The sequence below is a fragment of the Salmo trutta genome, chromosome 6, assembly GCF_901001165.1.
Source record: "Salmo trutta chromosome 6, fSalTru1.1, whole genome shotgun sequence".
Lineage (NCBI taxonomy): Eukaryota > Metazoa > Chordata > Actinopteri > Salmoniformes > Salmonidae > Salmo > Salmo trutta.
Window position 1 is genome coordinate 56,320,502 of NC_042962.1, and position 13,372 is coordinate 56,333,873.

Consider the following 13,372-nt stretch of genomic DNA (forward strand, 5'->3'; position numbering starts at 1 on the left):
GGACAGCAGGACAGATAGTTGGTGTTGGAGGGAATTGGTAGTGTTTTCTATGAAATGGGAAGATAAAACGGTTTGGAGGTGGGAGAAATGGTTTCCTCTCTAGATCAAAGGTAGGGTTGGTTTTAGTAGACCAGAGTCTGTGGCCAGGGTTTTGTGTGTGTGTTTGTGTGTGTGTGTGTGTGTGTGTGTGTGTGTGTGTGTGTGTACTGGAGGCAGTGAGGCATGCGCTCCAGACGGAGCTCTTTGATTTATACGAGAGGAGAGGAGGAGGAGGAGGAGGGCAGATTTAATCCTGTAGCGTCCACTCTCCTCCTCCCTTCCCTTGTTCTTCTTCTCCTCCGCCAGCCCTGTCCGCCCCTGAGCCCTCGTTCCCCGCTCGGCACCGCTAGACATGGCTGCTGTGTTTGAGCGTAAACCCAACGGCATCTTGTTTTTCTAGCCTTCAGGGTTTTTTCCTCCCCTCCCTCCGTCTCTCCCTCCCTCCCTTCCTCCCTCTCCCCCTCCCTCGCTTTCTCCCGCTCTCTCTCTCCCTCCCTCGCTTCCTCCCTTGCTCCCTCCCTCGCTTCCTCCCGCTCTCTCTCTCCCTCCTTCGCTTCCTCCCTCCCTCTCTCCCTGGCTCCCTGCCTCCTTCAGCGAGCCCCCGACAGGAAGCTTTTCTAACTGCCTGCGTGTGATAAGCCACAAGCAGCTCCCTGGGGCCGCCCGCACTCTTTCTCTCTCTCTCTCTCTCTCTCTCTCTCTCTCTCTCTCTCTCTCTCTCTCACGCACACAGCACAGCGCAGCGCGGCACAGCGCAGCAGACAGTGAGCACTGTAGAGAATGCAAGAGAGAGAGGAAGACTGTGAAATACGACAGGGCTGCGAGGCTGGGCCTTTCAACGCGCCGCTCCCTCCCTCTCCTCTCCCACTTCCTCTCCTCCTCCCCCCCACTCCACACGCTGGGCTTGCCGCCTGCCCGCCTGCTTTCGTTTCACAGCCCCTCCAAAACAAATCCCAGTCAGTGTGCAAAACGGGGAGGCTCCGTTGGATCGATCTCTCCCGCAATCTTCACACTTGTATCACTTAGCCTTAGGATTGCCTTTAATTACACACACTCAGCACACTCACTCACTCACTCACTCACTCACTCACTCACTCACTCACTCACTCACTCACTCACACCACACGCATGCAAATTCACACTCTGATTGTGAAATATCACTCCGGCAGCAGTGCAGAATCTCAATTCCCGTTGGAGAGTGTGTGTGTGTGTGTGTGTGTGTGTGTGTGTGATGTATATATCTACAGTGAGTCTTGTGTATTTGCGTGTGGCTTTGGAGTGCAGTGTTTGTGAGTGGAATGAGAATCTGTGGTGAGGCATGGCGTTGGTTTGTGCTTCTTACTGTGGTTGTAAGAGACTTTTGTTTTTATCCGCTTGAATGGTCGACGTTGGTCATGCAGCCATTTCCATAGTCTCTCTGATCACAGCATCTATTCATTATTAGAACTGGGAGAGAGCAGCTATCATTTCACCACTAATAATACTTCCATTTTATTCAGCTGTTTGGCTTTGTCTTATTTATTCAGATGAATTGGGTGTCTTTGTTAAATAGGGAATATCTAGATCATTTGTGACTTTGTTTGCCGTTAAAATAAGCGATTGGATCCACCATGTTGCTTTCTTCTGTCATGTATGTGAGGTCAATGTTCATGGACGGAAGGAGGTGAGGGAAGGAGGTGAGGGAAGGAGGTGAGGGAAGGAGGTGAGGGAAGGAGGTGAGGGAAGGAGGCGAGGGAAGGAGGCGAGGGAAGGAGGTGAGGGAAGGATAGAATGTGCATAGTACTGAGACTGGTCCTCCTGTCTTTGTGTTGTCACTCTCTTGTCACCGACCAGCTAGCAGCGCCATACAAACACACACACACACTCGACACAGTGTGTCTCCACTCAACACACACACACTCGACACAGTGTGTCTCCACTCAACACAAACACACACTCGACACAGTGTGTCTCCACTCAACACACACACACAGCCCTGCCGGCTGTCGCGCTTCCATTTGACATTTTAGTCATTTAGCAAACGCTTATCCAGAGTGACTTACAGTAGTGAGTACATACATTTAATATAATATTTTTGTATTTTAATTTTACTGGTCCTCCGTGGGAATAGAACCCACAATGCTCTACCAACTGAGCTACACGGGGACCAGCCAAAAGCCCTTTGACATGCATACACACACACTCACTTCCTTTAGTCTTTGTGATGCGTGTCGCGATACATGAGTAGTCTCTCTCTCTCTCTCTCTTTCTCTTTCTCTTTCTCCCCCCCCCCCCTTCCAATGGGATATGTAACGAGGCTGGGTTGAAAATGAGTCAAGGCTTTGTCCTGTACCTGCCAGAACTAATAACACACACACCGGGATGGGCAGACCTAATTGTACTCATTTGCATGCTTACGTGTCCAAAGTAACTGATTGGCCTGACACATGCTATCCATAAAAAACACTGTAGGTTTTACTTCCTGAAGAGTTCACACGAATGACCTTTAAAAACACACGTGCTGCACATTCAATACAGACACTCATAAAGGCTAACAAACACCTATAGCTCTGCCCTCTAAAAATGCATGCTCACGCCATCTCTTTCACCCGCTCGCTCTCTCTCACTCACACACACACACACACACAGGCCCTTATGTGAGAGTGCTGTAGGGTGTTATCGCAGCTTGTATCCTCCTCTTGTCTGTCTGCCAGACCTCAGAGACACAGCCGTTAAGACACATCCCCAGTCCGTGCACACACACACACACACACCCTCTCCATATCCCCAGGCCCCCCACTGCTCTCTCGACACCCCTGCCCCCCCCCCTCCCTCTCGCCACACTCCCCCTTCAACGCTGTACTCCCACTCACTGGCTGAATGAGTACAAGAAAAAAGCCAGAGAAACGAGAGGGAGAAAGGAGAGATCACGCCCGCTCAATTAAAAGCTCCACTTAGTGTGCCCCGGCCTTTTCACGCTCCTCTCTCCCCCTCTTTTCTTCCCCTCTTCTCCCTGCTCCTCTGTTCTTTTCTCTCCATCGTAATACACTGTGTGGTCTCCTAGTCTTTGTCTGCTGGTGAATGCAGGGTAAAATTAGAACCAGCATCAGAGAGAGCTCTAAACCACGCTGTTGTTTTTCACTTCCTGATTATCTAAACGGCACCGGCCTAGATGACGCTTAGGACACAGTGAAAAATGGACAGTATGCCTGTGTAGCGTGTGTGTATGTCCGAGTGTGCGTGTGTGTCCCCCAGTCTGTCAAGTGTTAGTAGATGAGAAACAAGGCTTCAGCATTCTCAAGGTTGGAATCTCTCTCTCGCTCTCACCTCCATATGCATTTAAATTCTAACACTTCTTTGTGAGACTTGTCTATCATACCTTATGTGTGGGTTTGTGAGAGAGTTAGGTAGGTAGTGTGTGGTTGTGTTCTCTAGGTGATAGAGTAGCTAGAGGGTCTGTGGGGGGGGGGGCCTGGGGGAGTGAGCTGGAAGGCCATCCACCCTGAGGAGGAAGAGATTAAAGAGGAACTATGAAAGGAGAGAGGGAGGTGGGTGTTTTACTGCGGCGGGAAAGAAATCAACAACCCTGTGCTCTCCACTGCACTCCTCTCCTCTGGCGGCCATTAAAGCTGTGCTTTATCATGTGTTTAATGCCCCGCTTAGCTCCAACGACCGACCAGCCGGCTGGAAAACAGACAGACCTCCACAGCTCACTACATCCCGCTGTGCTTTTAATATGTGGAACTGTACCATGTACACGTTCATAGCAAAATTAGGCCTAGTAGCTACCACACCACAGTAGTAGACTAGTAGCTACCGCACCACAGTAGTAGACTAGTAGCTACCGCACCACAGTAGTAGACTAGTAGCTACCGCACCACAGTAGTAGACTAGTAGCTACCGCACCACAGTAGTAGACTAGTAGCTACCGCACCACAGTAGTAGACTAGTAGCTACCGCACCACAGTAGTAGACTAGTAGCTACCGCACCACAGTAGTAGACTAGTAGCCACCACACCACAGTAGTAGACTAGTAGCCACCGCACCACAGTAGTAGACTAGTAGCTACCGCACCACAGTAGTAGACTAGTAGCTACCGCACCACAGTAGTAGACTAGTAGCTACCGCACCACAGTAGTAGACTAGTAGCCACCGCACCACAGTAGTAGACTAGTAGCCACCGCACCACAGTAGTAGACTAGTAGCTACCGCACCACAGTAGTAGACTAGTAGCCACCGCACCACAGTAGTAGACTAGTAGCCACCGCACCACAGTAGTAGACTAGTAGCCACCGCACCACAGTAGTAGACTAGTAGCTACCGCACCACAGTAGTAGACTAGTAGCTACCGCACCACAGTAGTAGACTAGTAGCTACCGCACCACAGTAGTAGACTAGTAGCCACCGCACCACAGTAGTAGACTAGTAGCCACCACACCACAGTAGTAGACTAGTAGCCACCGCACCACAGTAGTAGACTAGTAGCTACCGCACCACAGTAGTAGACTAGTAGCTACCGCACCACAGTAGTAGACTAGTAGCTACCACACCACAGTAGTAGACTAGTAGCTACCACACCACAGTAGTAGACTAGTAGCCACCACACCACAGTAGTAGACTAGTAGCCACCACACCACAGTAGTAGACTAGTAGCCACCACACCACAGTAGTAGACTAGTAGCCACCACACCACAGTAGTAGACTAGTAGCCACCACACCACAGTAGTAGACTAGTAGCCACCACACCACAGTAGTAGACTAGTAGCCACCACACCACAGTAGTAGACTAGTAGCTACCACACCACAGTAGTAGACTAGTAGCTACCACAGTATTAGACTAGTAGCTACCACACCACAGTAGTAGACTAGTAGCTACCACTGTAGTAGACTGGTGGCAGCCGGGCCACGGCAGTAGACTGGTGGCGGCCGGGCCACGGCAGTAGACTGGTGGCGGCCGGGCCACGGCAGTAGACTGGTGGCGGCCGGGCCACGGCAGTAGACTGGTGGCGGCCGGGCCACGGCAGTAGACTGGTGGCGGCCGGGCCACGGCAGTAGACTGGTGGCGGCCGGGCCACGGCAGTAGACTGGTGGCGGCCGGGCCACGGCAGTAGACAACTATAAAGCAGCTCTTGAGCAGCGAGGCGGAGGACACCGTTTGCTTTCAGTGCTGAAGTGTTGGAGTTAAAGTAGTGTGTTTGAGTGGAGAGGGACTGTAGGGCTTATGTTTGAGCACTGTTGATGAGCTGTTTTTTGGAGAAGAGTCCATTTGAGAAGGGTGGGGGCTGCTGGTCGTTTGAACACTGTGTACTGTGTTATGCAGTGGCGGTTCTAGAACATTTCAACTGGGGGGGCCAAGCTGGGGCCAGTTACATTAGACTTTATTGTTGTCATATCGTTTTCTTCACTGCATTGCAGGCATTAGCAGGCAAAATACCATGTTCCGCGTTGCCACTGTCTAATAACGGATGTAAAAAAACACATTTTTGCTATCGTTCTTCTGAAAAAATTATTTCATACTCCACATTTAGGGGGGCCACAAGGGGGTCCAAAATCAAAATGGTTGTCACAGGGGCACTACCAGTGAACCGCTAGTGGTGTTATGGTCTATTTTGTTGTCCACCAGGCATGCCAACCGCAATGTTGGCTCTCGCTGTTTAGCGCTTAAGTCACGGCACTGGCAGTAGCAGGAGTTGGACTCATTTGTTGCCACGGCAGCCGCATGACCACGCTGCATCTTTAGATATAGACACTGTGTGTGTGTGTGTGTGTGTGTGTGTGTGTGTGTGTGTGTGTGTGTGTGTGTGTGTGTGTCGCGCGAAGCTCACAGCACGGCGGTGGGGAGCTGTGAATGAATTCTATGAATACGGGTCGGGAGGGAGGGCACGTCAAAGCAGCGCTACGCTAGCTGAATGCTAATGTCTGTTTCTGCTCTCTGTGTGGAGCGCTGCTGCTAGTCTCTATCTTTCTCTGGACCTGTCTCTCTTTCCACGCTTCGCTACCCAGGTTCCTTCTGTTTGTCTGGGGTTGTGTGTGGTTTGATGCTAGCCACACTGGGCTGACTGGTAGGGTGTGTGTGGTTTGTTAACGATGCTAGCCGCGCAGCGCTGTCTGACACAGGTAAATGAGCACCAAGACAGAAGAGAGACCGCTGTTGACTTGATGTTTATTTGGCTTTATTCTGCTGCTCTCATTCTGACTGGATTCTATCATTAACAATATACTACAGGACTACATATTTCCGTTATCGAGGACTTTTTAGGTATATACATTCATATGCTATGTTGTCTTAGGTCTCTCTTTACGTAGTGGTGTGGTGTCTCGTCGTGATGTGTTTTGTCCTATATTTACATTTTTAATCCCAGCCCCCGTCCCCGCAGGAGACGTTTTGCCTTCTGGTAGGCCGTCATTGTAAATAAGAATGTGTTCTTAACTGACTTGCCTTGTTCAATAAAGGTTAAATAAATAAATAAAATGTTCGCCTTGTGTTAGCCATAGTCACCTTTTTTGGTCAGGCCTTGGAGTCGGCAAACTGTATAGAATTGCAATTAATTCTAATTTTTTGCCACTGTGACTCATGCCATGAGTCATGTTAAAGGGATACTTCAGGATTTTGGCAATGTTTCCCAGGAGTCAGAAGAACTCGTGGATACCATGTATGTCTCTAGTTAGCAACTGTAATTGCTAACTAGAGTTATCGCAATGCCTGGAAGTGTCTACCTCTAATTTACTTCATACTGGACTCAAACATACAAATGGTATCTGCAAGTTCATCTGAGACTGGGGAAGTAAATAAAGGGCCAAAATCACGAAGTATCCTCTTAAGGCCAGGCACAGAAAGTAAAAGTAAGTGAATTGAAATTGAATCCCTCCTCAATGGAAAAATAATTGGCAGTTTTTTTTATTCCAAACATGAATTCAATTTGGTTTAATCCCCTTTACTCAATGGAGTTGGGTGGGGAGAAACAATTTAATGGCCCCTGCTTCCCTGCTGTTGGGTTAAAGGATCTCTCTGTTAGGAGGCATTCCGGCTCAAACATACTCTCCAGTGGCTCAGAATTCCAGGTTTTTAGGAGCAACTGCGCAGCCATTGTGGATATGGTCCATAACTGGCCAGCCTGAGCCATCACACACAGCCATCCAAATCCATTACCCAGATGTTAGTAGAAAATATATGGGACCGTTCAGGAGGGACAGATTGACTGGGCTATTTTGAGCCGCCCAGGCAGCCGTTTGATAAGACTTATTGAAAAATGAAAGGCTCGGCGACCACTCCACAGCATTTGCATAGAGATGGGAATCAGAGCGGAGGCTCCTGTAATGGCTTACCTTCCACTGCCCTGGCTGAGAGGATGAGGGATGACAACCACACAGATCCAGTTCTCTGGACCAGTTCCAGTTCGATCTCTCTTGGACACCATCTTCTGATATTAGAAGGACTGGCTAAGAGGGGCTAGGTAGGGTTGAGCCAGTCTGATACAGATAGTGTCGTACGTACTATACTGAGGAATAACACGGGGTCTAGGGTTAAGTTGGATCTTAGAATGAACCTAATGAACCCAAGAGATTGTTCTCATTCAAATGTGTCGTCGGTTTGATCTAAATCTAACTTCCTACAGCTGTTGATGAATTTCACCCTTGTCAGTGTGTACCCATGTTTCTTTTCAGCTTCATTGAATTTAATGACATTTTGAATGGAACTGGAAGATGTGGACTAAAGCACGTATTCCATTCAGAGCCCTATGAACTTCCCTAACCCCTCTGTCCCCTGTCTGTGGAGACCCTAACCCCTCTGTCCCCTGTCTGTGGAGACCCTAACCCCTCTGTCCCCTGTCTGTGGAGACCCTAACCCCTCTGTCCCCTGTCTGTGGAGACCCTAACCCCTCTGTCCCCTGTCTGTGGAGACCCTAACCCCTCTGTCCCCTGTCTGTGGAGACCCTAACCCCTCTGTCCCCTGTCTGTGGAGACCCTAACCCCTCTGTCCCCTGTCTGTGGAGACCCTAACCCCTCTGTCCCCCGTCTGTGGAGACCCTAACCGCTCTGTCTGTGGAGACCCTAACCCCTCTGTCCCCGTCTGTGGAGACCCTAACCCCTCTGTCCCCGTCTGTGGAGACCCTAACCCCTCTGTCCCCCGTCTGTGGAGACCCTAACCCCTCTGTCCCCCGTCTGTGGAGACCCTAACCCCTCTGTCCCCCGTCTGTGGAGACCCTAACCCCTCTGTCCCCCGTCTGTGGAGACCCTAACTCCTCTGTCCCCCGTCTGTGGAGACCCTAACCCCTCTGTCCCCGTCTGTGGAGACCCTAACCCCTCTGTCCCCCGTCTGTGGAGACCCTAACCCCTCTGTCCCCCGTCTGTGGAGACCCTAACCCCTCTGTCCCCCGTCTGTGGAGACCCTAACCCCCCTGTCCCCCCGTCTGTGGAGACCCTAACCCCTCTGTCCCCCGTCTGTGGAGACCCTAACCCCTCTGTCCCCCGTCTGTGGAGACCCTAACCCCTCTGTCCCCCGTCTGTGGAGACCTAACCCCTCTGTCCCCCGTCTGTGGAGACCCTAACCCCTCTGTCCCCCGTCTGTGGAGACCCTAACCCCTCTGTCCCCCGTCTGTGGAGACCCTAACCCCTCTGTCCCCCGTCTGTGGAGACCCTAACCCCTCTGTCCCCTGTCTGTGGAGAACCTAACCCCTCTGTCCCCTGTCTGTGGAGACCCTAACCCCTCTGTCCCCTGTCTGTGGAGACCCTAACCGCTCTGTCCCCTGTCTGTGGAGACCCTAACCGCTCTGTCTGTGGAGAACCTAACCCCTCTGTCCCCCGTCTGTGGAGACCCTAACCGCTCTGTCTGTGGAGACCCTAACCCCTCTGTCCCCCGTCTGTGGAGACCCTAACCCCTCTGTCTGTGGAGACCCTAACCCCTCTGTCCCCCGTCTGTGGAGACCCTAACCCCTCTGTCCCCCGTCTGTGGAGACCCTAACCCCTCTGTCCCCGTCTGTGGAGACCCTAACCCCTCTGTCCCCCGTCTGTGGAGACCCTAACCCCTCTGTCCCCGTCTGTGGAGACCCTAACCCCTCTGTCCCCCGTCTGTGGAGACCCTAACCCCTCTGTCCCCCGTCTGTGGAGACCCTAACCCCTCTGTCCCCCGTCTGTGGAGACCCTAACCCCTCTGTCTGTGGAGACCCTAACCCCTCTGTCTGTGGAGACCCTAACCCCTCTGTCCCCTGTCTGTGGAGACCCTAACCCCTCTGTCCCCCGTCTGTGGAGACCCTAACCCCTCTGTCCCCCGTCTGTGGAGACCCTAACCCCTCTGTCTGTGGAGACCCTAACCCCTCTGTCCCCCGTCTGTGGAGACCCTAACCCCTCTGTCTGTGGAGACCCTAACCCCTCTGTCTGTGGAGACCCTAACCCCTCTGTCCCCCGTCTGTGGAGACCCTAACCCCTCTGTCTGTGGAGACCCTAACCCCTCCGTCTGTGGAGACCCTAACCCCTCTGTCCCCCGTCTGTGGAGACCCTAACCCCTCTGTCCCCCGTCTGTGGAGACCCTAACCCCTCTGTCCCCTGTCTGTGGAGACCCTAACCCCTCTGTCCCCTGTCTGTGGAGACCCTAACCCCTCTGTCTGTGGAGACCCTAACCCCTCTGTCTGTGGAGACCCTAACCCCTCTGTCCTCTGTGGCCTATCTAGGACGTAGTGCTGTACTGCCTGGAGAACAGGGTGTGTGACGTCAATCACCGTGACAACGCGGGCTACTGTGCGCTGCACGAGGCATGTGCACGTGGCTGGCTTGCTATCACTCAGCACCTGCTGGAGCATGGTGCCGACGTCAACTGTAGCGCCCAGGAAGGCACCAGGTAGACACACACACACACACACACACACACTTAAGCATGGACACTCCCTTTCTCTCTCACTAACACACAGGCCAGACATATGGACACGGACAGTTACCTTCCAAGGCTCTGTACATAACGTGTGGCGTGTCTGTCTCCCCCCCAGGCCCCTCCATGACGCCGTGGAGAATGACCATCTGGAAGTGGTCCGTCTGCTGCTGTCCTACGGAGCTGACCCCACCCTGGCTACATACTCTGGCCGCAGCCTCCTCCGCATGACACACTCCCCCGGCATGGAGGGATTCCTCTCTGGTGAGACCGCTTTAGGGATGGTGTGTGTTTGTGTTCCTCATCTGTGGGGGACACAGTATCATCCTCGGGAGTTGCCCCGCGTTACCCCACTATCAGGTTACTTAGCAATAGCTGTAGAGGGGTCGTCCTCTAAGGGCTGGCCCTTGTGAGCGGTGCAGTGATGGGGGAGAGAGGTTGCCTGACGACTCAAACGGAATACTGCCACTGTTCCATGCTCACTACATACTTCAGTCTGAGACTGCCGTCAGGGAGGTCGTTGTTGGGGACGTCAAAATGAGGGTTGTTGTACAAAACAAAGTCACCGGCGGATTGGATCATCGCTAACCAATCGGTGTATCAAAGCCAATGACGAACTTTCAAAACACCGCTTTGCCTACATGTGTTCTGGCTCTGGCCCAACCCAGCGGCTTCTGGGGGCCAGGACAGGGAACTGACGGCCTCATTACACACCCAGACACACACACACCCAGACACACACACCCAGACACACACACAGACACACACACCCAGGCACCACACCGTTTAAATGGATGGTGAGGAGATATACCAAGGGGAAGTAGAGGACAGCGTTCCATTGAGTGCTTGAGAGAACCGCAGTGAGCTAGCATCCCTCTCTTCCTCTCTCTCCCTCCCTCTCTTCCTCCGTCCATCCGTTCTCCTCCCCGGCTATTTCAGGGCATTATTAATCAGCCCTGCTCTGGCGCACACACTGTCACACACTCTCTCAAACACACACACACACACTTTCCTTCTCTTACACACACTCCAGCAGCGATTGCCAAACGGTGCCTAGTTTACTCCACTCACCTAACCTGATCTGTGCTTCCCAGAGAGAGAGAGAGAGAACGCACAACAAATCCAATTCATTTAGGCAAAAAGGGGGATTAGAATTTCCCCCTTCAGTTAAATTCCACGGTGGCCCACAGTGCTGCTTCAGCTCCAGCCCTCTCTGCCTCTCTGCCTCTCTCCACTCACTAATCCTCAAGTGTTGATGAGTTGATACTATTTTACATAAGCCTGCCCACTAGGAGCACCCCAGAACCCTCTAGGAGCACTTCCTCCCTCCTTGTCCTCTCCTCTCCTCCCTCCCTGTCTTCTCCTCTCCTCCCTCCCTGTCTTCTCCTCTCCTCCCTCCCTGTCTTCTCCTCTCTCTCTTCCCTCTGGCCTTTCTGGCCTCTCCTCCCTCCCTGGACTCTCCTCTCTCTCTCCCTCCCTGTCTTCTCCTCTCTCTCTTCCCTCTGGCCTCTCCTCCCTCCTTGTCCTCTCCTCTCCTCCCTCCCTGTCTTCTCCTCTCTCTCTTCCCTCTGGCCTCTCCTCCCTCCCTGGACTCTCCTCTCTCTCTCCCTCCCTGTCTTCTCCTCTCTCTCTTCCCTCTGGCCTTTCTGGCCTCTCCTCCCTCCCTGGACTCCTCTCTCTCTCTCTCTCCCTGGACTCTCCTCTCTCTCTCTCCCTTCCCTCCCTGGCCTCTAGGCCTTCTACAGGGATTCTCTGGGATTTTGTTTCCTAATCCTGTTGTTTATTTGCGAGGTAGATCCCTCGTTTCCAAATGCCGTGGACTGAGCAGGGAAACAAGAGAACAGCTGAAATAGCCGTGTGTGTCTGTGTGTGGAGCTGGAAGTATGGTGGTGATGTAATACAGAGGCGGTGTGTGTCTGTAGAGAGACGTATCTCCATTGACACACACACACACACACACACACTGCCCTGAGCGCTGAGTGCTGCAATATCGTGACCCACATTACCCAGGGAGAGCAGAGAGCCGGGGGAGAGGATGGGGGAGAGGAGGGGTGGACGGGGGTAGCAATCAGAGCCCAGCACCTCTCTTTTCTTCTCTTCTCTGCTCCCCCTCTCTCCCTCTCCCTCTCTCCCTCCGCTCTCCTCCCCTAATCACCACTTCCCACTTAGCATTTAAAACGGCTGCTTCCCCCGCAAACCCCAGAGCGGCGCGGCCACAGAGCGGCGCGGCCACAGAGCGGCGCGGCCACAGAGCAGCACGGCCACAGAGCCAGCCTGTCGTTTAGAGCTATGGGGAGCGCAGTGCTCTGCTATACCCTGCTGACAGACACACACACACACACACACACACACACACACACACACACTGCAGAGAGGCATATATACAACAAGCCAGCACTAACAAATGAACACAGTCAGTGGCGTTGCAGGGTAATATCCTCTTCATCCTTCCTTCCGTGCTCTCGTTCCCTTCCTCTCTCCGTCTCAACTCTCAGGCTTTGTGTAAGACCACGTTAGAGAGAGACCGAGCGAGCGAAAGACACAGCAAGCGCAAGGAAGCTAGAGACAGTGAGAGTGTGAAACAGAGAGAGTGAGTACGACTAAAAGACAGATGGAGGGAGCGTGAAGGGCTAGAGAGAGAGAATGAAATATAGAGGGGGGGAGTGTGACAGAGAGAACTGGAACGAGGCTGAGCAAGCGTGAAGGAGCTAGAGAGAGAATGAAAGATGGAGCGATAGGAAGTAGAGAGAGAGAAAGAGAGAGAAGGGGGGCGTGGTAAATCGGCAGGTTTGTCTGGATGTGCTGTCTGCCAGTCTGATTTCCACCTCCTCCCCCAATGTGTTCCCTCTCCCTGGGCGCTCTAATCAGCAGCTAGCACAACACACACTATCTTACTTTCCTTCGCCTCGTTCTTTCTCTCTCCTTTCTCTCTCTTTCTCTCCTTTCCCCATCTCCCGAATACCTCTCTCTCTTTCTCTGTCGTTCCGTGGGGTTTTTAATGAGTCTTAACTGCTGAATCCCTGAATGGCTGTAGCTGGCACACCACTCCCTTGCTGCCTCTGGCACTGCCACACTACCCACCCAACGCCAAGCCCCCGCACAGCTGCCCCCGCTCCCACACCACTCCCTGTGGGAGCACACACACACACACACACAGAATGCAAACATAGTGACCTGCTGTCCATGCAGCCGGAGCCGTTTTTAAATGAACACTCTGTGGAATGAACACCCGGTGATTTAAGTGTGTGTGTGTGTGAGAGAGTGTGCCTGGCTCTCTAGCGGCTTTGAAGGCTCCCGAGTGGAATCTGATTAGAGATGCATGTCTGCGCGCACACACACTGCCGCGCTCCGCCTGTTCCACCGTGAGGCAGTGTGTGTCAGAGGGAACAGGGAGGTTGGGGGCGGGGGGCCAGGGTGGGGGGCGGGGGGCCAGGGCGGGGGGCCAGGGTGGGGGTGTGGGGGGCGGGGGGCCAGGGTGGGGGGCCAGGGTGG

The 13,372-nt window shown here is 53.0% G+C and overlaps 1 protein-coding gene across 1 annotated transcript in view; it reads left to right on the top strand.

Moving 5' to 3' along the window:
* The window catches only part of bcor (BCL6 corepressor), a gene marked incomplete in the record, with an annotated part of 55,911 nt that overhangs the window by 36,358 nt on the left and 6,181 nt on the right, over window positions 1-13,372 (top strand). The window contains 2 exon segments of the mRNA XM_029757131.1: window positions 9,687-9,853; window positions 9,999-10,144. Of these exon segments, the coding sequence (XP_029612991.1) occupies window positions 9,687-9,853; window positions 9,999-10,144 (313 nt within the window).